Here is a 24,269-nt window from a genome sequence, read left to right on the forward strand (position 1 = left end):
GACCTCGGCCGCCAGGCTGCGTCCGGAGAATTCCACTAGCGGGAGGAGAAAACAAGAAAATCAAAAGGCCGCTGCGGAGGGCGAGCGTGGGGTGAGCCTGCCTGTCCGCCTGGCGGCCCCCCTCGGGCATGGCCCCCACCTGCAGAGGGGAGGGTTTGGGTCGGGGTCGGGATGATGTGTGGATGCCAGGGCTGACATGTGTCATTTCACGGGACATGGGTGCAAGGACGGGCCCTCGAGGGGGCAGTGAAAGGAGGGGACGGAGATGCCTGGCGGGCAGCCCTGGGAGCTCAGGTGCCAGGTACTGCCCGAGACACCTCTAGGCCAGTGACTTGGCTGCGGATGAGTGATGGAAACAGGTACAGTTCTATTCCTGACCCGTCAGAGAGGGTTACCTAATAGGAACTATTAGGTAATCACCGTATCATTATTGTGTATCATTGACTCCTACTGAATGCCTCTAATCACCCAGTAAATGATCAGGATCATCCCTGCATCCAGGTGAGAAACACGATGAGGTTGAGTCACCTGCCCAAGGTCACACCACTGATAGCAATGGCGCTGGGAGTGGCCTGCAAAGTGCCCTGCCAGAGAGTGGCCTTGACCCCCGAGGCACTCCTCTACTAGAGCTGATTGTAGTCAGGGCGAAGGCCACACTCTGCAGAACCCTGTGGACCCAAGGGCCCCCTCCAGGTGGGTTGCAGAAAGGCCAGTCTGAGTCCCACCAACAGGTGCCCCCCGCCGCCGACCGGGGCCCACAGCGGCTGTGCACACAGGACCGTGCTCTGGGACAGTAGGGGCCGAGCCTAGCTGGCAGGTGGCTGCTAACAGAGGCACTGGTCTCCAAGCCAGAGGGCAAGGAACGGTCAGGCTGGAGGGTCTGTTGAGCTGCCCTGGCTGACCGCTGCCCCAAGGGGCAGGGAGCCCGGTGCCTGGCTCTCTGCACTGGGGGCTGCTCAGCACGAGGCAGGGAACTTGGAGGACCCGCAAACAGGACCCTGGCCCTGTGGCCTGTGGCGGAGAGGAGGGCACCACTGGCCCGCGGGAGGCACTTACAGTGCAAGCACGGCTCTCTGGTGGCCGCCGGCTCGCCACACAATGTCGGCCATGGCCAGGGCCAGGCAGCGTGTCCTCTGGGCACTGGAAGGCTGCAGCGACCTGTGGACGAGAATGGGCACATTTAGGTGTCTGGGACAGGCCGGGACAGGCCGGGACAGGCCGGGACGACGCAGCCCCACATGGACTGGCCTGTCCTCTGCTGCCCGGAGCCGGCCCCTGCAGCCGCAGCAGGGCCCATTGGAGGGGGAGACCAGAGGTAGGGGAGGGAGAGATGGGGGGTAGCCCTGGGAGAGACGCAAGCCCTCCAACCTTGCGGAGGGTGTGGGCGGGGCAGAGGGCTGTAGGGGTGGAGCCTAGCGAGATGGAGCGGGACAGGGAGTGGGGTGGGGCAGGAAAGGGGTGGGGCCGAGGGAGGAGTCCAGGCAGGATGGAGGGTGGTGGGTGCCTGGTCCCTGCCGCAGTGCTTTGGACTGCCCTGGGAACTTCGCATAGGATCAGGTCTCACTGGCCCCGGCCATGAGCCTGGCACAATGCAGTGTCCCACCAGGTGTGCACTTGGACCTCAGCAGTGAAGGGCAAGTCCTACATCTGATTGAAGCCACAGCGGGGCACTCTTGTGAGTGCCCCTAAGGACACCAGCTCCACACACGGCCGCTTCCTCCGCAGCTCTGGAGCCCCTGGGGCTGTCGGAGGAGACGGTCCTGGCCCACCGGCCAGCAGGAGGCCACACAGGCAGGGGCACGGCCCAGCTCAGCCACAGCAAGAATGAACACAGAGATGTTGCAAAGGGCTCTCTGGAAGCCCAGGGCTGGTTGGACAAAGAAGAAAGAAGTGCCTCCTCCCTCCGATTCAGGACCCCATCATGTGACCCCTGCCCCCAGCTCCTGCTTCTTGCCCTCGGTCGCAGAGGTGTGACATTGCAGGTGCGTGGGCTTCTCCCTGACCCCTGGCTCCCCTGAGCCATGGGGGCCGGGCCCTTTGCCCTCTCTGCAACCCCCTCAGGACTCAGGCCAGGCCCCTCCTCAGCGAGGCCGCGCCAGCCGGGAGCCCAGCATACGCTCAGACCCCACGCTCGCCCTGCAGCTGAGGATGCACCTCCTCCAGCCACAGGGCAGCGCTGACCTTTCCAAGCTGCTCTGCACTCTACAGTTATTTCCTGACACGGGTCAGTCGAGTGCCTGGTTCAAAGTGGCTCCGTGCGCCCACGCTTAAGGCTGAAGAGCCCCACATTGCGGGAGAACAGACAGTCCCTGCTTCACGAGGTGGGGCAACACACACAGCGGAAACCGCACTTCAGATTCTGAACTCTGACTTCCCTCCACCGGGCAGTCAGATGGCCCTCAGACTGCCGGCAGGGACAGCGAGTGCCCGGCCCCTGCGAGTGGCGCCATCCCGCAGGGAAGCAGCAGCAGCCCACAGATGAGGTTTGTTCCAGTGCTCAGTCAACTGCACGCGAGACGGGCTTTATGTTCCAGGGTTTCCCAAATAGAATCTAATGAGTGCCCTGAGCACACTTAAAGCGGTCTGGGCCAGCAGGCGCCCACCCCTTCACACCCACTGCCAGGACCTGTCCTGCACACCAGCCCACAGACCCGCAGCAGACCCCTGGTTCTCAGCCTGCAACTGGCACCTGTCTGTGAACTGATGTAGAGTGGGTGTGTGAAATATCTTTCAAATTCACGGTATTGTTAGCTAACAGTAGTTTTATCAGGAAGAAACCCCCATGGTAAGTTGCAGAGGTTCTCAACTTAACATAGATCAAGAATTTTTCATCCATCACTTTATTATAAAAACAGCCTCATGGGGACAGAGAGACAGTCCAGGGGTTAAGATGCTTGCACTGCATGCTGTGGACTCAGGTTCGACCCTGGGCACTGCACATGGTCCCCTGAGCGCCATCAGGAGTGATCCCTGAGCACAGAGCTGGGAAGAAGTTTTGAGTACCACTAGATGTGGCCCCAAACTGCTCCCCCCTTGGTTAAAAGAAACCTGAAACCCTATGAAGAAAGTGCTACTTGTTTCATCTTTTAAAACTGGGGAGACGGAAGCACGGAGCATACATGATGCTCTCAGGATCACACAGTCACTATCACTGTCATCCTGTTGCTCATTGATTTGCTCATGTGGGCACCAGTAACATCTCCATTGAGAGGCTTGCTGTTACTGTTGCTGGCATATCGAATTTGCCACAGGTAGCTTGCCAGGCTCTGCCGGGCAGGTGAGATACTCTCGGTAGCTTGTCAGGCTCTCCGAGAGGGATGGAGAAATTGAATCCTGGTCGGCCATGTGCAAGACAAACACCCTACCCGCTGTGCTATCGCTCCAGCCCAGGATCACACAGTAAAAACTTAAAAAAAAAAAAAAAGGCAGCAGCGGTGAGGGCAGGAGGAGGGGCTCGGGGATGCATTACCTAGAGCCCTGAGCTCCGAAAACAAGCAAAAGGTCATTGTGGCTTTGACTTCCAGCCCATCTCTCAGGCCCCAGGAAGCACCATCCCAAGGTCTGGGCCAGGCTGTGTCCTTTGACTCATCTCTGACCACAGACCTTCTGGGCTCCAGGAGGCGACACTGAAGTTCTCTCTCTCCTCTTGGCTTCCTGTGGAGCTCTGCTGGTCACTCCACCCTGCCTTCTCCGACTTGCTCCTCTGAGACTCCACTCTCCCGAGAGTGAGACAGGCTGGGGCATGTACAGTGGTCAGAACTGGACTCTGCATCGTCCCGGCCTGTACCAGGTACCTAAATGTGCCCATTCTCGTCCACAGGTCTCTGCAGCCTTCCAATGCCCAATGTGAGTGCTGCATGGGTATATGCGTGCATGTGTGCATATGTGTGCTGTGTGTGGACTGCATACCTGTGTTGCACATATGGCTGTGTGGGCATGTGTGCATGTGTGCACACTGTGTGTAGGGGTCACGTGTATGTATGTGTTCATGTGTGCGTGTACACTGTGTATGCATGCAGTGTGTCCATGTGCAGTGTGCATGTGTGCCCCTGTGTGTATGTGCATGCTCGCACAGAGAGATGACTGTCACGAGGAAGGAGGTGCTGTGGTGAGTCTCCCAGACGCTCCCTCCACCAGAGAATTCGGGTCCGCCTTCCCTGGCGAAGCCCCACTGGCAAGAATGCTTCCATGCTGCCTTGCTGAGTCAGCCCCTTTCCCAGACCCCCGCCACTGTCCCAGGACTGGCCAGGCGCCTGCTGTCCCTCTGAGTGAGGCCCCCAGCAGAGGCAGCGGATGGAGTGGGCGTCAGGGACTGATTCATTCTACGCTGGCTTCAGCTCCCCAGGAGTTTCTGTCAAGGGATGTTTCTGCCCTAATTATCTCTGAACAGCCTCACCCATTCCCGCGATTGTGCCCACGGGCCTGGGTCTCTAGCAAATTCCAAGGAAGGGAACTGGGGAATGATGAGGGAGGGAAGGGAAGCTTGTTGGCACCTTCCTGGGTGAAACGAAGGACTGGCCTGGTGTCCTGGCCCTTGGCAGCCCTGAATCGCCCCACTGAAGAGGAAGGAGGTAAGCGACCGGCTGCTCTGTCTGAGCACTCTCCCGGCCCACAGGGGCCCCCCAAGCCCCTTCTCGAATGGAAAAACACCGAAGCCTGTCTCCGTGGAGCCAGCCCACCCGCAGTGGGGACACGGGCCCTGCCAGGAAGCCCGGATTCCGCCTCCTCCCCGGCCGTCACATCTCCCTGCTGTTTTCCAAGAATCTGTTCTCCAGGGTCGTGAGGCAGCTCAGGGCAGCTCCCGCGCAGGCACCCCACAGGGAGCCCTCCCTCGGGGTACTTTCAGGAACCTCAGCAAGACACGCCACCGGGCCAGCAGGAGCACTGCTCGGCCCTCCCTGGAGAACTCTGCCGCAGGGCCCTGAACAAATGCTGGTCCCGGACGAGAGCACGGGGCTCCCCGAGAAGCTTCAGCGCAGTCTCTCCTGCAGCACAGCTGCACAGGGGACAAAAGGACCAGTGACCAGCTGTCCTGGCTTCAGTTACCCACAGGTGAGTGGGCAAGGCCCCTCGGCCACCCGCAGGCACAGCTGCTCCCTCTCCAAGAGGCCTTCTCCGGCACCTTCCTGCAGGGCACCACGGATGGGTACCCCAGAGTCCTGGCGTAGGAAAGGACCCCACCTCCGCGACACGGCCTGTAGGAAGGACCCCTCACAGCAGCATCCCTGCCGGTAGGAAGGACCCCAGCCCCATTTCCCCCGCGCTGTCCAAGGCCCAGGTGCAGAAGCAGTGCGAGGGGCAGCAGCTGGGATGCGTCAGTGGAGGGGCCCGACACGGGGGCCCTGGGTCTCCCCCGCCTCTCAAGCACCAAAGCCGCTCCTGGCGCCCTGCTGGCCTCCTTCCAGACCGTTCCTGGCCCCTCCATGTCCGCAACACATTCGTCGTGTTCATTCGACAGCAACCCCCAGGGTCTCCTCTGCATCACTCTCCAGGAGACCCCCAGAGCTCTCAGCGGGAGGCGGCCCCGTGGAAGTACGCATGTGCAAGGGCCCCCGCGGTGCGGTGGGCGAATGCTGTGCGCAGCCTCAGTAACTGGGCAGGAGGCGGACTCCGGCTCCTCTTGCAGAGGGCCTGCTGTCTGGCTCTGCCTGTGTGGGGGGCCCGCTCACCAGGGGCCGGAGCTCAGCTCGCCAGCGTCCCCGAAAGGCGGGGCTGCCTCCCACCTTCCCTGGCCCGCAGAGGCGTCGAGAAGGAGCTGACTTACCGCACGCCGTCGGCTCTGCCCTCGCCCTCAAACAGCAGCTTCTGCAGGACACAGCCCTGCACCGCCGCCAGGACCCCGCAGGGGCCCCCCTGCAAAGGAAGGGGGTGAGTGTTCCTCCAAGGTCCCCCACATGGCCGGGGGGCTCCCTGACTGACCCTGAGTCACTGGGAGGAGTGACAGCCCCCTACCCCGAGCCCATCACTAAAGGAAGGGGCAAACCTGAGTCCTCACAATCCATCAGGGGAAAAGCAAGGACAACCCATCATCAAGTCTCCAGTCACCCCGGGAAATGCTTCCATGTCCACAAGTGTCTACGGTGGCCTCAAGACCCAGCCTGAAAGGCCTCCTCCTTCAGGAAGCCTTCCCTGAACACCTGGGCTAGAAACGAGGATCTGCTCTCGTGAGCCCAGCTGAGGCTGGCCTTAGCTCCCTTTTGGTCTGTCACCGCCCCCTCCTATGTGGGTGAGCAGGCACCCTAAGGAGCCTAGCCCTGTCAGTGCCGACAAGTCCAGGGTGCTCAGAATAGCTGGTGGTGCGTCCCCGCTGACCCATGGGTGCAGTCGGCTGTGCTGAGTGTGGCCACGCTGGACAGAGGCTGGTGGGCAACTCCTCAGGCTTTGTGGGGCAGCGGGAGGCCCCCGGGATGTGTGAAATGGAGCATGTTTGAGCCTCTCCGGTCACTTCCTGATGCTGCCCTTCAAAGGGCCGGTATCAGAGGAGACCTTGGGAAAGGCGCTTCCATCTCAGGGCTAAGCACGCCTCCCCCCAGCTGTACGCCTGACACCTCTGCCAGTTCCTGCAGTCCCTGGTCAGTCCCACGACATCCCCTTGTCCTTGCCGCCATGCCCAGGGTGTCCTGTCCCCATCCTGTCCACAGAACGCTGAGGACTCAGGACTCAGGGCCCGGCCGAGGTGTGTGGGTGCCCAGCCCACGCGGAGGAGGGAAGGCACACCCACCTTGTTCTGCACAATGCCGTACTTTAAGGAGGCCGCCTCGCTGAAGGCGAAGTTCTGAAGCTTCCATTCTTCACTGAAACAGCAGAAGCTGGAGCCAAACAGAACGTTCTTGATGTCCTGTCGGGAGAGACCCGCCGTCAGCGATGTGGACAGTAAAAAAGCGCACACTGCTGATATGCAGCCCCCGGGGCCCGTCCGTGTTTCTCAACAGGGCTTATCTCTGGGTTCCATTTTGCAAAACCATTCTTCTCATATTTGAGGCACGAGAACGTTGACCCCGAGGATCTTGCCTCTGGAACATCTGTGAGCCCGGCCAGTGCTGGCCCCAGCCAACACCCTCCTAGGTTCCTGAGGGCAAAGTTGAATCACAAACCTTCGTTTTACAAAGGAAGCCTTGATTTCACACCAGGACCCCTGAGGGAAACTCACAGCCGGCACCCTGAGTCAGAACCCGGGGCGCTGACCCTCCACGTATGCTTTCAGAGCTTCTCGTGCTTCTAGCGGGCCGCCATGTCTGAGCAGCAATGATCTAGTGGGGGTTTCTCAACTGGAGCCCCTCAGATATTCCAAGAGGGCCACAGGTAAAAAGTGCGTCAATGTGGGGCTGTGCATGAGAAAGGGGCCAACCAGCCGGACAGAGAGGACACAGCTAGAGAAGCACTACTCCGGACAGGCTTGACAAACTAAGCCCAATGGCCAAAGCCAGCTGGCCCCTTACTTGTTGTTGTAAATAAGTTTTATTGGAACATGGAAGCTTATTTGTTTACATGGTGTCTATGCTAGTTTTTATCGATATCTGAGTGACAGACAGCACATCCCGGGCCCCAAGCTGGGCACTGGGCATTAGATGCCTGGACCCACTGCTGGCTTCCTCCCTGTTGGGTGGACCCTGTCACCTCCAGCCACTCCTGGAGATTCGACTACCAGGCATGTCCAGAGGCCTAAAAGGGGGTTTCCCCACGCATGAGTGGTTTCTGCAAAGAGCCATATCATGTGGGCCAGAAAACCAAGTCCTGCTCCCAGACTCAGGGCCAGTGTATTTGGACCTCGTGGGAGGAAAGGGATTCTCCAGAAAACTTTAGGTCTTGTTTTGGTTTGGCGGCAGCATCCAGTGTTGCTCAGGGCTGACTGCAGGCTCTGCATTCAGGGATCACTCCTGGCAGGCTCAGGAGACCATATGGGATGCCAGGGATCAAATCTGGGTCAGTCACATGCAAGGCAAAGGCCTTACCCACTGCACCACTGCTTCAGCCTGCCTTCAACTTTTTTAACCTCCGTGCTCACTGTGAATTCCTAGTGAGCCATAAAAGAAGGGGCCAAGTGTGTCCCCCAGAGTGTGCTTTCCTGAGGGTCCCAGGGGACAGCTGGGAGGACAGTGGGCACTGCCCAGGGGAATGTGAGGACCCCTGGGGCATGCATGCAGAGGAGGCCTCTAAGGCCAGGAACTGCTGCCCCCAGGTCCCGTGACTATGGGGGGCCTCACAGGGGGTGCCGGAGCCCTCGGGCAGTGTTTGAGGCCAGTGTGCAAGGCCAGAGCAGGGCTGGTGCCATGGACGGCTCTATGGCTGTGGAGAGGGGCTGGAGCGATAGCACAGCGGGTAGGGCGTTTGCCTTGCACGCGGCCAACCTGGGTTCGATCCCCAGCATCCATATGGTCCCCCGAGCACCGCCAGGGGTGATTCCTGAGTACAGAGCCAGGAGTAACCCGAGCACTGCCGGGGGTGACCCAAAAGCAATAAATAAATAAATAAATGTGGCTGTGGAGATGCTCTGGCACCAAGAACCGCAACCCGGAATGTGCCAGGCCTCATTCCTGCCTGTTGTTTCCACCGGGGAGAGGGCACTGCCAGGGCCGGACGCACTTCCCTCCACTCAGACGTCTTTCCCCAGTGTACCCGCGTTTCCACTCAACAACGCCCCAGAACTCCCAGCGCAATGGGCTGGGCCAGGAAGATCAGCAGCGCCTCACCCCTGCCCACTCCAACCCCAGCCCACGCCACAACCCTTGCACAGCCCGGTGGTGGCACCGACCTTGGCCACCGAGAGGTCGATGGGCCGTGATGCCGTCTGCAGCTGGAGCACTGCCGGGGCCGGGCAGCGGATGACTTCCTCCTGGATCAGTTCGTCCTCCACGTCCTCTGCAAGACAGCGGCGGCCACATAAGCTCCGTGCCACGCCACCTCGAACACCGCGCACAGTGGCGTGCCGGGAGGTCTGACCCACAGGGTCTCCCCCCGCCTCCCTGCCTCCCCCTCCCCAGCCCGCACTCTGGGGCTCCCTGTCGCAGCCCCGTGCTGGGTGGTGCCGCTCAGAAGCTGGCAGGTCCACTGGGAAGTCGTGCTGCGGGCGCAGCGCAGTCTGGGCCGGCCCGGAGTCTCGCTCAGACACAGCACCAGAGCGGGCCGGGAGTCTGTCTCCTGAGAACAAGCGCCAAGAGGGAGGAATCAGGACAGAAAACACAGTGCTCCTGACGTGTTTTTAAAATAAGGACAGTAATGGGGGCTCGCCCACGCTTTGCCTTCCATCTGCACCCCCGGGGCCTGGGCACCAAAAGGCCCACGGCAGACTGACTCCCATTACTCCTATTTACAGAAGAGCAAACTGAGGCTTAGAGAAGTCGAGTAACAAGTGGCGAGCTGTGACGGTATCAGAGAAAGCCAGACTCCTAACTGCCCTCCAACCCCCAGCTGTTGTTGTTCTTTTGGCCTTTTTTGGCCACACTAGCAGTACACAGAGCTCACTCCATGCTCAGGAATTACTCCTGGCAGTGCTCGGGACCATATGTGGTGCTGGGGATTGAACCCGATGACTGCAAGGTAAACGCCCCGCCCTCTGTGCTCTGGCCCCAACCTCTGGTGATTCTTGACAAGCAGGATGGTGGCCAGGTCACTTGAGCTACCTGGGGCCATACCTGGAGAAGCTTGGGGGGTCTCCAGGGCCACATCCAGCAACTCTCCGGGGGCCATGCCTGTCAGCCTTCAAACCAGGGTCAGCCACATGCTCTCCGGCCCCCAGTCAGACTTCCACAGTGGGTGCATGAGGCCCACACAGGTTCCCTCCACCCCGACTCCTGTAGCCCCTGGGCTGGCCCAGGCTCCCTCTTGCTGTCACAGAAATCGGGCTAAGAAATAGCAACACCAAGAAGTGTGTAGGGGGCACCCAGCTGTTACACACGTGGTCCAGATGTGGCTGCCGCCCCCAGGGGCTGAGCCTCGAAGGGGCTCACGGATGGCTACGGAGGCTAGCTCCAGGCCACCCGCACCTGTGAGCACGCTCTCACCCAACATCCACAGGGCTTGTCCACACAGCGGTAACACGCGCAGGGTGGACGCCGTCCGTGGCAAATACAACTCGTCTTCACTTCCATGTTGACATTTGCTGTTGCTCCCGTGACCCCAGTTCCGTGCCTGCTCCAGCGACCCGATCCAGCTCACTCGCCTGCTCTGTTCTGGTCATAACTCTGTGATTTACGACCCATTCATCGCTGCCCAGCGCCAAGAGCGGGGCACTCAGAGGCCTGCCTCCAGTTTCCGGCTCCTGCCTCTAAATTTTCCGCTTCATCACAAGTGCACCCACTGCCACCAAATTTGTCAGAAGAATCAGCTGCAGAATCCAAGTGTAAACAACCCAGGTCAGCTAAGCTGGCGGCAGCACACGGGGCCTTCCCCGAGGGGCCCGTGGGGGGAGCGTGGCACTATCGGAAGGCCCGTGCACCCAAGACCCACGTCTTGTGGGTTATTCTACAGCCTCTTCTTTGCTGGGGGGACCAGGCACAGCCCCAGGCTGCTCCTAGAGTCTCGGTCCAGGGAGAAGGAGACAAACGCCCCACACAGGGTGAACATTTAAAAAAAAAAAAACTCACAAAACGCATCTAGGGCCAGGGAATGAACTCCTGGCAGAGCACATGCCTTGCACGTGTCAGGCCCTGGTTCCGTTCCAACCACCATGACACAAAAATAAAACAACACACGCATTCCCTGCTTCTCCGTCCCCCGGCCCCTGGTAATGACAGAAGCAAAACCAAATTAAGTTTGGAATGTGGCTGTCAATGAGGGCTCGTCTGAAGAGATCTCAACTAGGCCCCTGAGACCGTGGCCATACAATACCCTAAGCAGATGCTCGCCCGGCAACGCGCGGGGGTCGGGGTCTGGGAAACGGGGTGGGATGGAGGGGAAGGAAGAAAGCAAATGAGAACCACAACCCAGTTCCATCCGTGAGACCCGCAGTCACGCACACAATACTGTGCCTCCTGCAAGAACGCGTGCCAAGGAGGAAGGTCAGACCCAAGAGGGGGGTTGCTTAGGAGAGAAGCGTGCAGAGGAGGAGCCGAGGAAGGAAAGGCGAGAGAGAGAGAGAGAGAGAGAGAGAGAGAGAGAGAGAGAGAGAGAGAGAGAGAGAGAGAGAGGGAGGCTGGGGGAAGGGAGGACGAAGGAAGGATGGGGGAGGAGGGGGTGGCGGGGAGAGGGAGGCCAGTGAGAAGGCTTGCAGAAATCCATCCCGACACGCTCCCTAGGAAGCAGAGACGGGTGAGTGCAGTGCTAGGAGTCTGAGGCCGGGCAGAGGGCAGGTCAGCTGAGCTGCCACGGGCCAGCCAGGCTCCTGAAGGCACAGAGGGGGGTATTTAAGCCTATTTGGAAGCTTCTGTTTAGTCTGAGGTTGGCTGGGAGGGAGCCAGGGCTTAAATGCTCTGCACAGGCGCCCTGTGAAATAAGGCGGGGGAATGCCCGGAGGGCCCTGAGGGAAGGTGGGGGTCCCGAGGGGCCATGAGAGAAGGCAGAGGTCCCTGGAGGGCCTGAGCGCCGAGCAGGAGCCTGAGAGGAAGCGGCTCGGGCAGCACAGAGCATGTGGCCACACCTGGCGGGGGCTCAGTCCGTGCGAGGGGAAAGTGAGGCGCTGCCCGAGGGCGCCCTGGCAGCAGGCAAAACCATGGGTGACACCAGCGGCTGCAGGAGCGGTTCTTAAGGCCCGAGAGCAAGTTCCGGCTGAGAAGATGCGAGTAGGGCCAGAGAGACCGTACAGCAGGGAGGGCGGCTACCTTGGAAGTGGCTGACCCGGGCATCTGTACGGCCCCCCGAGCACCGCCAGGAGAAATTCCTGAGCACAGAGCCAGGAGCAACCCTGAGCATCCCTGGTGTGGCCCCCAAACTATAAACAAAAGAAGGAAAAGATGCAAGGGGCTTGCTGGGCTCCCGAGCCGTGGGCTCTCTGGAGGAGGAGGCCCAGCTGGGAGCAGCGCCCCGGCCTCTCCCCGGCCCCACACCCAGTCCAGCGCCCCCTGGCTTCAGTCTGGACATCAGTCTCCAGCCCTGCACCCTGCTAAAGCCCCAGCCTCCTCCACACAGCACCTGCCTCCAGCCCCCGGGCCTCACCCACCCCAGCCCTGCCCCCCACCAGACAGGACGCACCCACTGGACACCCACACCAGCACCCTAGGCTGCGGGCAGAAGCCAGCAGGCGTCAGTAAAGCCCCATTCTGCATCCAAGGGGCTCAGTGTGAGGGAGGGGCCCAGTGTGGGGAGGGGCTCAGTGCGGGGAGGGGCTCAGTGTGGGGAGGGGCTCAGTGTGAGGGAGGGGCCAGTGTGGGGAGGGGCTCACTGTGGGGAGGGGCTCAGTGTGGGGAGGGGCTCAGTGTGGGGAGGGGCTCAGTGCGGGGAGGGGCTCAGTGCGGGGAGGGGCTCAGTGTGAGGGAGGGGCCAGTGTGGGGAGGGACTCAGTGCGGGGAGGGGCTCAGTGTGAGGGAGGGGCTCAGTGTGGGGAGGGGCTCAGTGTGGGGAGGGGCTCAGTGTGGGGAGGGCTCAGTGTCACAGAGACAGTCCCACGATGCGTGCACCCTCTGGGCTGAAACAGGGCATGCGGCTGTCGCTGTCGGGGCAGGAGCAGGGTGACTGCTTTTGAGGCAGGAAGCTTCTCAGAGGATGGGAACATTTACTCGGGGTCTGAAACCCCGGCATCTGTCCCCAGACCGAACAGGAGTTCCAGACTCCTCCATGTGCCTTGCCAAAGTCAGACACCCCCAAAGGGAACCCTAAAGACACCTACCAGCACCCCACCACCGGACTCCCTCCTGGCCGCGAGCAGTGCTCACCCACCCAGCACAGCACTCCTGGCTCTAGGACCCAGTACCATCACCCTCAGCTATGTCATTTCCCCAGTCAGCCTCAGCCAGTCTCTCTCCCTCCCTACATCTCTCTCTCCTCTGTGTGTGTGTGTGTATGTGTGTGTGTGTGGCGGGGGGTGGGTGTGTGGGTGTGTGTGTGCGCGCGCGCAGCTGATTAGCCCATCCTTCAATGCCCAGTCAAAATACCTCCTTGCTATGGAAACTTCGAGAACCCAGAATGGAACTTGGTTTCAGCAGAGACCTATCGATGATCCCTGCTCTTTCTTTGCCCCCCACTCCCCAGCCCTGCCTGACACTTTCCCTCCCAAACAGCGGCTTCAGCAAGCACTGTGAGAGCCTTCCTCCCCACGCCGGTGTCCAGCCCAAGACGGGTCAGGAAGGCCTCCAAGTGCAGCGTTTCCCAGACGGGGTCCGCTGTGCCTTCCCGGCCCTACTCTTGACTCTGTAGCGCCCGGGCAGATGCCCTCTGCAAATGCCCGCGCTCCCGCTGCCATCTCTGACGCCCGAGCCCCAGAGCCCACACCCGGCCTCCTTCCGAGGCTGCTCCCGCCCCTCAGCTCTGTCAAAACCAGCCTCAGACTGCCCGGCCCAGCCCTGAGCACGGCCCTGGGCACAGCCATCCTTGGGGGGCTGGGGGGAGGGAGCCGGGAGCAGCAGCTTCCCAGAGAACAGGGTGGGGACGGTCACGGCGGCACAGTCACACTGAGAACGCACCAGGCGGCACACTGGAGCCCAGGGCTTGTGCCCATCACGGTCCAAGCACACAGCAGCCTCGGGCAGCTGCCCAGAGGGCTTCCGTGAAGGGTCAAGGGGGCTCTGCCGGGCAGAGCTGACCTCAGAGTCTGACTGGGAGCGGAGACCTTCACTAGCCCTCAACAGCTCTGTGTGACCCTCCACATGTAGGAAGGGTCCCCTGGCCCAGCCAAGTGTGGACCACCAGCAGCCAGACCTGGAGAGAAAGGCGGGCCGTGGAGGAGAGAGAGGAGGGGGGAGGAGGAGAGGGCACAGGAAAAGAGGAGGGGGGAGAGGAAAGGACAGGGGAGGAGAGGGGAAGAAGGGAGGAGGGGAGGGGAGGAGAGAAAAGTGAGGAGGGCAAGGGAGTGGCTGTGGGGAGGGGAGGGGAGAGGAGGGAAGGGTGGGGAGGACAGGAAGGGAGAGGAGACTTGGCTAGAGGAGACCAACCCATCCCTACCCGCCAGTCAGGAGGGACCCTGAGCGCTACCCGGCCAGCAAAGACCCCAGCGAGTGCAGGGGCACCGCCGCACCCACCGAGCTCCAGGGCGTCCAGCTCTCCTCCAGCCTTACTGGACGCTGGCGACAGGTTCTTCCTGGAGAAAGAAAAGGGGGAAGAACGTATCAGTGTACCGGGAACACCGGGCAGAGAAGAGAGCGGGGAGTGCGGGGAGGGGAAGGCTCCGTGCTCCCCGGCGGACCCCACACGGGAGGGAGCCAAGCCATCTCCACACACTCGCACACATACATACACACGTGCACACATGCGCGCACACGCACACATGCGCGCGCACACGCATGTGCACATGCACACGCACGCACACGCACGCACTACACACCCACCAGCCTCTGTCTCTCTCTCCCCTGCCTCCGGGTGTTCCCTGAAGCTGTCAGCAGTCACATGACAGAAAAACCCCGGGCCAGGACTCAGCTCAGCAGTTAGAGCTGAGGCCAAACTCTGGCATCACCTGCCCCGCTAAGCTGGGCACCACGAGCGGGGGCCCTGGAGACCCCGTGCACAGCAAGGTTGTCCTGGGGTCTGCAGCACCGCGGTGTCGGAGCAGAACCACATCCTTGGGCCAAGCACTGAACCCCCCGCCCGGTCAGCCAAGAACCACCCAGTGGCCTCCAGGGCCTGGGACTGCTTGCAGGCTGACACCACACGACGAGGCCTCCGTACCAAAGACATGTTAGCAGAAAAACAGGGCCTCGGGCCACACTGGGCAGTGCTCAGGGAGCACTCCCGAAAGTGCTCAGGCATGGTGCCTCGGATGGAACCCCAAGCTGACTGTGTACAAGGCAAGCACCTTAATCCCCCACGCTGTATCTCTCTGGCCCATTTCTGAAAGTTTTCCCTATGATTCCGATTTATTCTTAAAATACTCTGTCTGAGCCCTTTTTGTTTAATTGGGTATTTTTTTTCCCCCCTCCGGCATGCATCCATGTGAGGCAAAGTCACGTCATCTGTTTGAGGGCACTAAGGAGCTAGAGAGATAGTACAGTGGGTAGGGTGCTTGCCTGCACGCAGCCGATGTGCTGGGTTCAAGCCCTGGCACCCCATACGGTCCCCTGAGCACTGCCGGGTGCAGTTCAAACAGAAGGGAAAAAGGATGTATTGAAAAATAACAATATGACATCACTCTCTGGAAACCATTTACTAAGCTATAAAGTGACAGCTCCTTTGAATGCAGCATTGAAATCTATTGTCCTGCGACATCTTTGCAGGGGAGATGATTAACGATCGTGCGGCTGCCGTGCCGAGGGCACCAGCTTCCTCCTGCACACGGGAGGGGCGTGCAGTCCAGAAGCGCCCACCGGCCCTCCCCCACTCACTCCTGCCCCCTCTCCTCACTCCCACACCCCTATGTCCAGGGTTCCACTGTGTCTGTGCAGGGAAGGCTAAAGAGGGGGCAGGAGGAGAAAGGACTCAGCTCTGAGCACCCCTCACCTCAGCACATTCACCAGCGGACCCAGCCTTGCTCTGCCATGGAGACCAGGCATCACCACTTCACCAAGACCCAGCACCAGCGTCTGCCCCTGCTCCCCTCAGGCCCACTGTGGGGGTCTGGGGGCCCGGGGGCAGGCAGGTGGCCTCTGAAAGCTGCCTTAGCCTTTTCAGATGGGGAAGCACTGCAGTCAAGGCATCTCTGGAGCACGTCTTCGGCAGACGGCCTCCGGGGTAGCATGGCTGATGCTCCGTAGCCCCAGAGCACTGCAGAGCCTCCTGGCTGGGACCCTGGGGCACCCCCCACACTGCCACTGGAGGCTGAGGGCATCTTTGTAGGGACAAGTGCAACCGTGCCACCTGGCCCCAGGGCAACAATAACCGGGACTGTGACAAGCCCCCTCTCTCGGGCCCCGGGCCTCTCCCAAGAGGCTTCTGCAGACTAGCATCAGGTCCCGGGAGCTGTGAGGAGAGAGATAGAAGCTGGCGCTTCGGGTTTCTAGCATTTTCCCACTTGCTTTTTGGCTCAGGGGCCACTCAGCAGTGCTCCGGCACTACTCCTGGCTCTGTGCTCAGGCATCTGCGGGAGGCCGACTAGCAAACTCGAGCCTCTGGAGCGTGAAGCCTGAGCTCGGCCCGTGGGGCTCCTCTCGGGGGCCAGCGCAAGAACCTGACAGTGACCCCCAAGACGACGGCAGTGACGCCGCACACAGCTTCCTTCCAAATCCAACTCGGCCCCCAAGGGCGCCCCTGCGCTCCCGGCATTCCCGTGGGGCCCCAGCCCTGTGCCCTCCCTGCCCACGGTGCGTGAACTGAGCCCGGCGCATCTCTCAGAAACCCAGCTGGCACGTGAGCAGCGTCCTCGCCCACCACACACAGTGCCCCCTGGCTTTCCCTGCCAGCCTGTGCTGTGCTCCGTGCCCACAGGAGACCCAGCCAAGGAAGAGCACTGCCGTGACCCGCCATGGTGTGGGGGGCCGGATAATGGCCCCGGGGTATCCTGACCTTGACCCAGGAACCTGCCAACGGGTGCGTTTTGCTTTTCCCGGCCGGTGGTGGTTGGCGGCAGGCAGGCTTGGGCCCCCAGAGGTGCTATTCGGGCAGCAGGCTGGGGCACGGGGTGGCACCACACGTGGTGGTCAGGATAGCACAGGGTCTTTGAGTCATAGCATCCGAGACCTGCCAGTGTTGTCATCTGATGGCGAATGCCAAGGGGAGGGGTTGTGCAGGGGGGATGAAGGGTTCCGAGCGGAGCTGGAGACCGGGCCGAGGAGAGGGGATGGCGAGACGCAGAGGGTGCGGCGAGGCCTCTGAAGAGGGAGGCAGGACCCCCTGCCTGGGCAGTGGACACCACCGGCAGCTCGGAAAGGTAGGCTAACGGGGTCCCTGCTGCCTCCACCAAGCAGTCCGCCCTGCCTGCACAGTCCCTGGGCTCCTTGCCCTGCGGCACAGCTGCCGGTCCCTCCAGAGCACTGAGAGAAGCAGTTGCTCTTGTCTTACGCCTCGAAGTTGGGGACGACTGGTCTGGGGTGCCCATTCTGGGGGCAGCGACAGACCCCGCACGAGTCGGTTCTCCCTAAGTGGGTGCAGAGCCCCCTCCCAGGACCTGACTCACGCCCACAAGGTCACCCAACTCAGAAGCCCCCGGGCCAGTCCGCTGACCGCCCTGGACCCCGGCGGAGTTCGGGGACGCATACACCCTGCCCAGCGGGCCCCCCCACCCTCAGGCTCCGAGAGCAGAGCACGCGGGCAGCACGAGCAGTGGCGAGCGGGTGGGGGTGTTCCTGGTGCTCTGGGCACACGGGGCTCCCGCCGGTCATGAGACCTGCCCCCTCCCCCGTGCCATCCATCAGCTCGCGCGAGGCTCCGGCCGTTTCCCAGGGAGCCGGCCGCTACGCTCACACTTAGGGAATGCGCTTATTGTTCCTTTCATGTGTCCCTTTGTGGGCAAGCATTTCCAAGTTTAAAAGGTCAGTTTAAAAGCATGTTCTTGCCTTTGAGTGAAAACTATTCTGGAAAACAATGACAAGAAGATGAATGAAGGGAATCAAAACACTTTTCCAAAATGCGATTGTGCAGATAAACCCAGGGCCCATGTGCCCGAGCGTGCATGTGACAAAGCCGTGGAAGTGGGCCGCCGACACCGCCTGCCTGCCCGCCGGGTCAAGGGGCTCCGCTCCCCACCCCCACCCCAGCTCCCCTGTGTGTCCTCTGTGTGTCCCTGTGGGAGAGGCAAGGCCCAGGACGTTTAAACTGAGATGGGTCAGGATGCAGCACTGGACCACTGGGTCTCTGCTGGCCCCTGTCTTGCCCTGTCCCTTCACTGTGACTGGGACGAGTCTCCTGTACCGACACCAGGTTCTTCCGTCCCAGGTGGGGCACCTGAGCAGGCCCACTCACGGGGCTCTGAGAGGCCTCTGGGCAGGCTCACGGGCTTCTCAAAGGCACCTTCCTTGGCTCGCTCTTCGGCCCAAACTGCCTCTCCAACACGTGTAGCTTGTCTCTGTATCTCTACTGCCTGTGCTCTCTCCAACACACACCACCTCTCCCTTCCTCTCCCTTCACATCTCTAAATAAGCTCCAGCGAAACTGTGGAGAAGGAGGAGAAAGAGAAGGAGAAAGAGGAGAAAGGGGAGGGGGAGGTAGAGGAGGAGGATGAGGAGGAGGAGAAGGAGAAGAAAAGGAGAAGGAAGAGAAGGAGGAGGAGAAGGAGAAGGAGAAGGAGAAGGAGAAGGAGAAGGAGAAGGAGGAGAAGAAGAAGGAGAAGGAGAAGGAGAAGGAGAAGGAGAAGGAGAAGAAGGGGGAGTTGTTTCTCAGCTTATGCATCCCATACCTGGAATATTTCACTCTCTTAACAAGAAAATGGAGGCGGTTCCACCCTCTGGTTTGGTACCAACTACTTGGCTGCACAATTAAGAACTCCAAAGGAAAGGGATCTCCTGAGAATAAAGAACATTTAATGAAAACCAGAACCTAGTGGAAATGGCATCCAAATGGACCCCACCCACACAGCACAAGAACCAGCAGAAATGGTCCCAGGTCGGTGACGTCCCAGCACCCCGTGACCAGAGGACGGTAGGGGACAGAGACGGGAAGCTTCTGACAACCAGATCACACAGATTCCTGGAGCAGGGGGCGGTGGAGGGAGGGGGCGAGGTTTGTGTCTGAAACCCCACTTTAGAAGATGTGGGTATTCGAAATACACAGCCCCCAGAATTATGGAATACAGGAGAAACTGAGATGCCCTAAGTCAAGCCCGCTGAGAGCAAATACGGTCCCCAGATCTCTGGATGCCAAGGTGACCCAAAGAGACCCGTGGCCTCAGATGGTGACACGCTTTATCGGGGACGATAATCCAAGGGGAGACAGGCACGCCGAGGGCCAACGGTCCTGGGAGGAGAAGAACGGGCGTTCAGGGTCAGGACAAACCCGCAGAGGAGAAGCTGAGGCTTCCCGAAGAAGGAGGAAGGGAGGAGGGAGGCTCCAGATAGAAACCTCTCCCCCACAGAGACGGGGGCAGCCACTGCCTCCCCCGCTCTGCCTTTCCTGCCCTGGGACGCCACACTCCAGGAGGGTCTGGTGAACCCACCATCAGCCAGCAACAGACGCATCCCCACAGGCCTCAACAGCCCTTTGGCCAGCACTGTCTCTGAGAGGCCTGGTCTTCAGTGCTCCGGGCCCTCCCAGCCCCACCGGCGGGCACTTCTGGGAGACTGGGGGCTGGGAAGAAGCACCACGCGCTGGCGTCGCCCCCTGCCACCCAGAGCTGCAGTGAGAAGTGGGGGGCCGGGCGGGGTGATCCTCTGCAGCAGCCCACCCAGCCCTGCGGTCCTTAGCAGCCATCGTGGAAGAGCCCATCCTTGGCACCGCATGGGCAGCCGTTTCTGCGCAGTCCCCGCCGGCACGGGCGCCAGTAGTCCCCAGGTAGTCGGGGACAGCTCGGTTCACCTGCCACAACCTTTGCTCTTCCTGACGAGGAAACGGAGCCCAGCGAGGAGGAAGGGAGCGCCCGCTCACCTCCAGGGCCCACCCAGCAGGCAGGCGGTTTTAAAATTAAGCCGTGGGGAACACGAGGTCTCCCGAGGGGCCGGGTTATCAGGGAGTCATCGCGTGCAGCCCTGCCACAATGCCGAGCAACTTTCACAGGCCTCGGCTCCAGACCCCAAAGCCTGACCTTCAGCGTATAAAAGGACTTGGTGTTTTGTAGGATGGTGGTGGGTGTGAGTGCGAGTGTGTTTGTGCGTGTGTGTGTGTGTGAGTGTGTGTGTGTGAGAGAGTGTGTGTGTGTTCTGTCTTTTCTTTCCTCTGAAGGATGTGGAAAACCTGACTAGAATCGCCTGGTCTGACATTTCCTGTGAGGCAGCTCGCTGCTTGGAATACTGTGAAAACAATCTGCCTTAACAATTCAACCCAAATAAATTATCTTCCTGAGACTGGCGAGAAGGCTTCGCTGGGAATCGGGCCGCATACCCGAGCCTCTCTCATCCGGATCCCCGATGACGAAGGTTGTGCAGAGATAGAGATCGTGGGTGAGGACAGACCGCGGGGGTGCAGGGGTGCTGATGGGCCTGCATCCTCCTGGAAAAGCCATCGCCCGCCATCTCGCCACAGAGAACACACGTCGTCCCCCGCGGCCCATTGTTCTTCGGTGATGATTTCTCGGCTTAACTATCTTTCCCTATGCACCCCGCCCCAGCCTTTGGCACGCATCCTGTACAAAAGTGTGCAGAGCCAGGGCAAGATCTGAAACCAGCTCCGACGCTGCTCCTTCCTTGAGTCAGGCTGGATTCTAGCACATTCCGGGAACAGAGGAGAGTTTTATCCCAGTCACCAATGCATCGGACTGGGAGGGTTCCTTCCAGGGCACGCAGTTTGCAAAACAAAACGGTACCGGCCATGACCGTTACCCTGTTACTCTCCCGTTCTCCCAGTTCGGCACAAGGCCTGGCACGGGGCTGGTGTCTCAGGGTGCTCCCTTTGGGAGACGGTGGAGACGGTGGCTGGTCCACGTGGAAGTGCTGGGAAGGCTGCTGAGGAGCCGCTAGTCTCATCCCACCAGGCCGACTGCCCGGTCACGGGACGGCTGGAGTAGCTTTCGCCAGACTTGCTGGTTCTCAGGCAAAGACACAGCCAGGACCTTCAGCCCCACACTTCTCGGGGCAGTTTCCTCGTGCCAGGACAGTGTCAGAGGCACCGGATGTGTCTTCTCACAACCCACACACACTTGGAGAGGCGGGTGGTCTTCCTCTCAGGGGCTTTCTCTAGCAGAAATGGAGTGGGGGGTGCCCCCCACTCACACCTCCCTGTCCGTTCCCCGCCGGCCTCAGCTCCTGGGGCGTGGCTGAGCTCAGCGGCACACGGGGCAGCCTGGCTCCACGGACGCTTTGATGGGCACAGAGGGCCTGACCGCCCTCTGGAGGGGGACTGGCCACACAGCCAGGGACCCCGTCTTCACATCTCCCCTCAACCCACAGCAGGAGGCTGCCCAGCTCAGCCCAGTACTGTAGTGAGGACCCACTGGGGGCCGCTGACGCGTGCCAGAGCTAGAGACGGGGCGAGGGGCGTGTGCAGTGCGGAACTGGATGCCATGCCCAGTGGCGGGACCATGCCGAGGGCTCCTGGCACCCAGCTGCAGCTCCCAGAGGCCTTCTGAGCTGGCGGCAGAGCCCAGGTGGGAAGGATTCCCTCTCGGCCCAGAGAGTAAGAAAGTGCACTTGGAGTTGTCAAGGGGAGGCTCCGACACGCCGCCGAGGCCTTGACGTGAGAGTCACTGGCGCCTGCCACAGTGGACAGACAGCGTGTGGAGATGTTTGCTCAGCTGCAAGGAGAAGCTGTGCTCTGGCACGGCCCCCTGTCCTGCCCGGTCATGTTCGTCCAGGGCGGTGAGCTGTCCCGAGCAGAGAGGCCGGCTTCCTCAATTCCCGCTCGTAAAATCCGCTTAGGTTCTGTTTGGGTCAAGGTGCCAAAGGGAAGCTTAAAACAACTGCGGGGCTGAAATGTTTTCATTCTGAACTCAGAGCACTCCAGGAGTCCCGAAAGAACAGCCCTGAGGGAGGGCAGGGCCCTGGGCTTTGCCTGAGGACGGTTCCCCAGCAGTGCTGAAAACCGCCCGTGACCCCAAAACACCAAGCTGGGAGTGGCCACGGCCCCAGGAAAAATCAGTGTAGTGCAATAAACTGTCTGGGCCCAAGGCTCACTTCATGGCAACATGGAAATAAAGAAATTTGACTTTATTTCCTTCCTTGAAGAGGTGAGGAAACTGCCATGTAGAGAGCACTCATTTTGGAGCTCTTCATACCCCGCCCCACCCCTCCACCCCCGCCCAGAGGCCTTGAGTGAATAGCTGCGGCTTGCGGCCTCCACCTTCTTTTCTGTGACATTCTCAGGATTCTCAAGGTCCCACAGCCTGGCCCTTAGCAAAACATCCGCTCCCTTAATGGGAGTCCGGGGGGAAGCACCTTCTAGAGATGGTGCTCTATAAAACTTACAAAGCAGTTTTAAACTAAATTCTCCCAAAAGCCCCGAGTCGGGGGCAGTATGTGGGCAGTGAGTCCGACTCCACAATGAGGAAAACCAGAAATGATTTAATACAAACCAGGTCCACATCAATTGAAGAAAACCAGCGAGAATCCAGTGAGTCTTTCCCAAGGCTTGATCTGTGGATATCGATGTCAGGCTTAAGTTTCAAAGATCATATCTATATACCAATTTTTTAAAAATGTGTTTTGAACTTGTTTTCCCCAGAAAAATCAATAATAATCATAACTGTCTGGTAAGCCTTTATAAGAAGTTCCCAGGCTTCAAGGACCCACACTTTGCACGGGCCCCAGTAATGCTTAAGATCTTGCATTTCAGCAAAAATGGCACTACTCAGTGGCGTGTTCCTTCTCTTCAAGAGGCCACTCAAACAGGAGCCCCAGCCCCAGAACCTAAAGTTGGTCCCCCTGGTTTCTGCTTCTGTCTGGCTGTCCTGAGCTCCCCAGAAATTCACTGCACTGGGAAAAAGCCCAGGTTGGTAGAGAAAACGGCCAAGTCAGGGCTGGCAGAAGTGCTCCTCCTCGGTTACCTCACGCCATCCCAGTCCAGGGGAAAAAAAAAATAGAAAAAAACAAAACAAAACAGAATCTCAAGGAAACTCTGACCTACTCTCAAAGCACAGATTGTTTTCTGGGTATTTCTTTGAAAAAGGAGAAAGACACATGTTGCTTTGAACCCAAGTAGCTGTGCAAGTGCTGAGCATGACTCGTAAAAAGCTAACACTGAGACGTGAGGGCCTCACGGCAGCCAGCTGACTCTCGAGTTCAAAGGGGGGAGCCAGTGCTGGAACTTTCCACGAGCTCCCACCCTGGGAAAGGGACCACCTCACACAGAAGTTAGGCTGCGGGGTGCCCAGGATGGCAGCACGGGGCAAGCTGTACTAGCAGAGCTCTGGTTGGTGGTGGGGGGGTGAGGGGGTGTTCGGGGGGGTCATTCCTGCCTCTGTGCTGCAGGGGGGTGGGACTGGGGAACCTTATGTGGGGCGGGCGTCCTCCGCATACAAAGCATCCCCCCAGACTGGCTCTCCAGCCCCCTCCCCAACAGGGAACAAGCACCAGCCACTACTGGGCAGAGAATTGTGTGCGCACATGCGGGCACCTCTGTGGGGCAGCACCCGGGCTCCCACAGAGCACGGGCATGAGACCCAGAGCCCTCCGCCTCACCCATCCCCCACCCCTGCCGCCTCCAGCACCCCCGAGCGGCACACGCCCCGGGAGCCCCCACCCGGCCGCCCCGTCAGGACTGCGTGGGTGAGGAACGGGCCCAGCAAGGCGGCCCACAGGAAGCACTTTGACCAAAGGTATCTGGAGCTTTTTCCAGAACAAATATAAAAACCATATGAAGCAGCTGGCCGCGTGTCAGACGGTCTCCTGGTGGAAATGTCACGTCGGGGCTCATGATGTGGGCGGGATCAAAGGGCCGGAGGATTTGAGAAAACACCCAGAGGGTCGGAAAGGAAAGCCGGGGCCGGCTCGGCACTGCCAGTCTGGCTAAAGGCTGCTGGGGGCGGCGGGCGGGCAGGTGGGAGGAGGCTCGAGCCGCAGAGGGGTGGGAGGACCCCGCAGTCCTGTGCCCAGCAAGGCGGCCCAGAGAGAGGCCACTCCATTACGTGGGCACCAGGCCTGGGGCCGGGCTGTGGTGCTGCAGAGCCAGGACGGTGGGTGCCCGCACGGCGAGGGGGGCCACGTGGCGTGCAGGCTCCTCCCACCCGCCTCCGGGCCGGCCTGGTGCTCCACGCTCCCACCTCACCCAGACCCCACAAGCGCCAACACAGGACTGTGGCCCTTCTTTCCTCGCCCTGAATTCAGAAAAGATTTTAAGGACTCTGGAGAAAGACAGATGCCTTTCCCCTTTGATACCTTTCTTTTCTTCTTCTTCTTCTTCTTCTTTTTTTTTTTTTTTTTTGATCACACCAAACAGTGCTCAGGGGTTACTCTTGGCTCTGCACTCAGGAATTACTCCTGGCGGTGCTTGGGGGGGCCATATGGTATGCTGGGGATCAAAGCTGGGTCAGTGGCATGCAAGGCAAATGCCCTACCCACTGTGCTATCGCTCTGGCCCCCTCTGGTACCTCTCTAACAAAGTGCTGTGAGCATTTTGTCACCCTTCAGGACAGTGTTTGCTGACCGTCTCTGAGATGACTTCTCCCTGTGTTCCACATTCTCCCTTCCAGCTTCAGTCTGAGAGACCTGCCGGAAAGGTGAAGAACAGAACTA

At 60.1% G+C, this 24,269-nt stretch overlaps 1 protein-coding gene across 1 annotated transcript in view; it reads right to left on the reverse strand.

Annotated features, from left to right (window-relative positions):
- Positions 1 to 24,269, reverse strand: part of MINDY4 (MINDY lysine 48 deubiquitinase 4) — a 93,773-nt gene that overhangs the window by 32,302 nt on the left and 37,202 nt on the right. Inside the window, exons 6-10 of the mRNA XM_012932360.2 lie at positions 14,109 to 14,167; positions 8,753 to 8,859; positions 6,722 to 6,838; positions 5,765 to 5,853; positions 1,057 to 1,158 (exon numbers count right to left, since the gene is read on the reverse strand). Coding sequence (XP_012787814.2) covers positions 1,057 to 1,158; positions 5,765 to 5,853; positions 6,722 to 6,838; positions 8,753 to 8,859; positions 14,109 to 14,167 — 474 coding nt within the window. The remainder of the gene's footprint in view (positions 1 to 1,056; positions 1,159 to 5,764; positions 5,854 to 6,721; positions 6,839 to 8,752; positions 8,860 to 14,108; positions 14,168 to 24,269) is intronic.

The sequence above is a fragment of the Sorex araneus genome, chromosome 1 (assembly GCF_027595985.1).
Source record: "Sorex araneus isolate mSorAra2 chromosome 1, mSorAra2.pri, whole genome shotgun sequence".
NCBI lineage: Eukaryota > Metazoa > Chordata > Mammalia > Eulipotyphla > Soricidae > Sorex > Sorex araneus.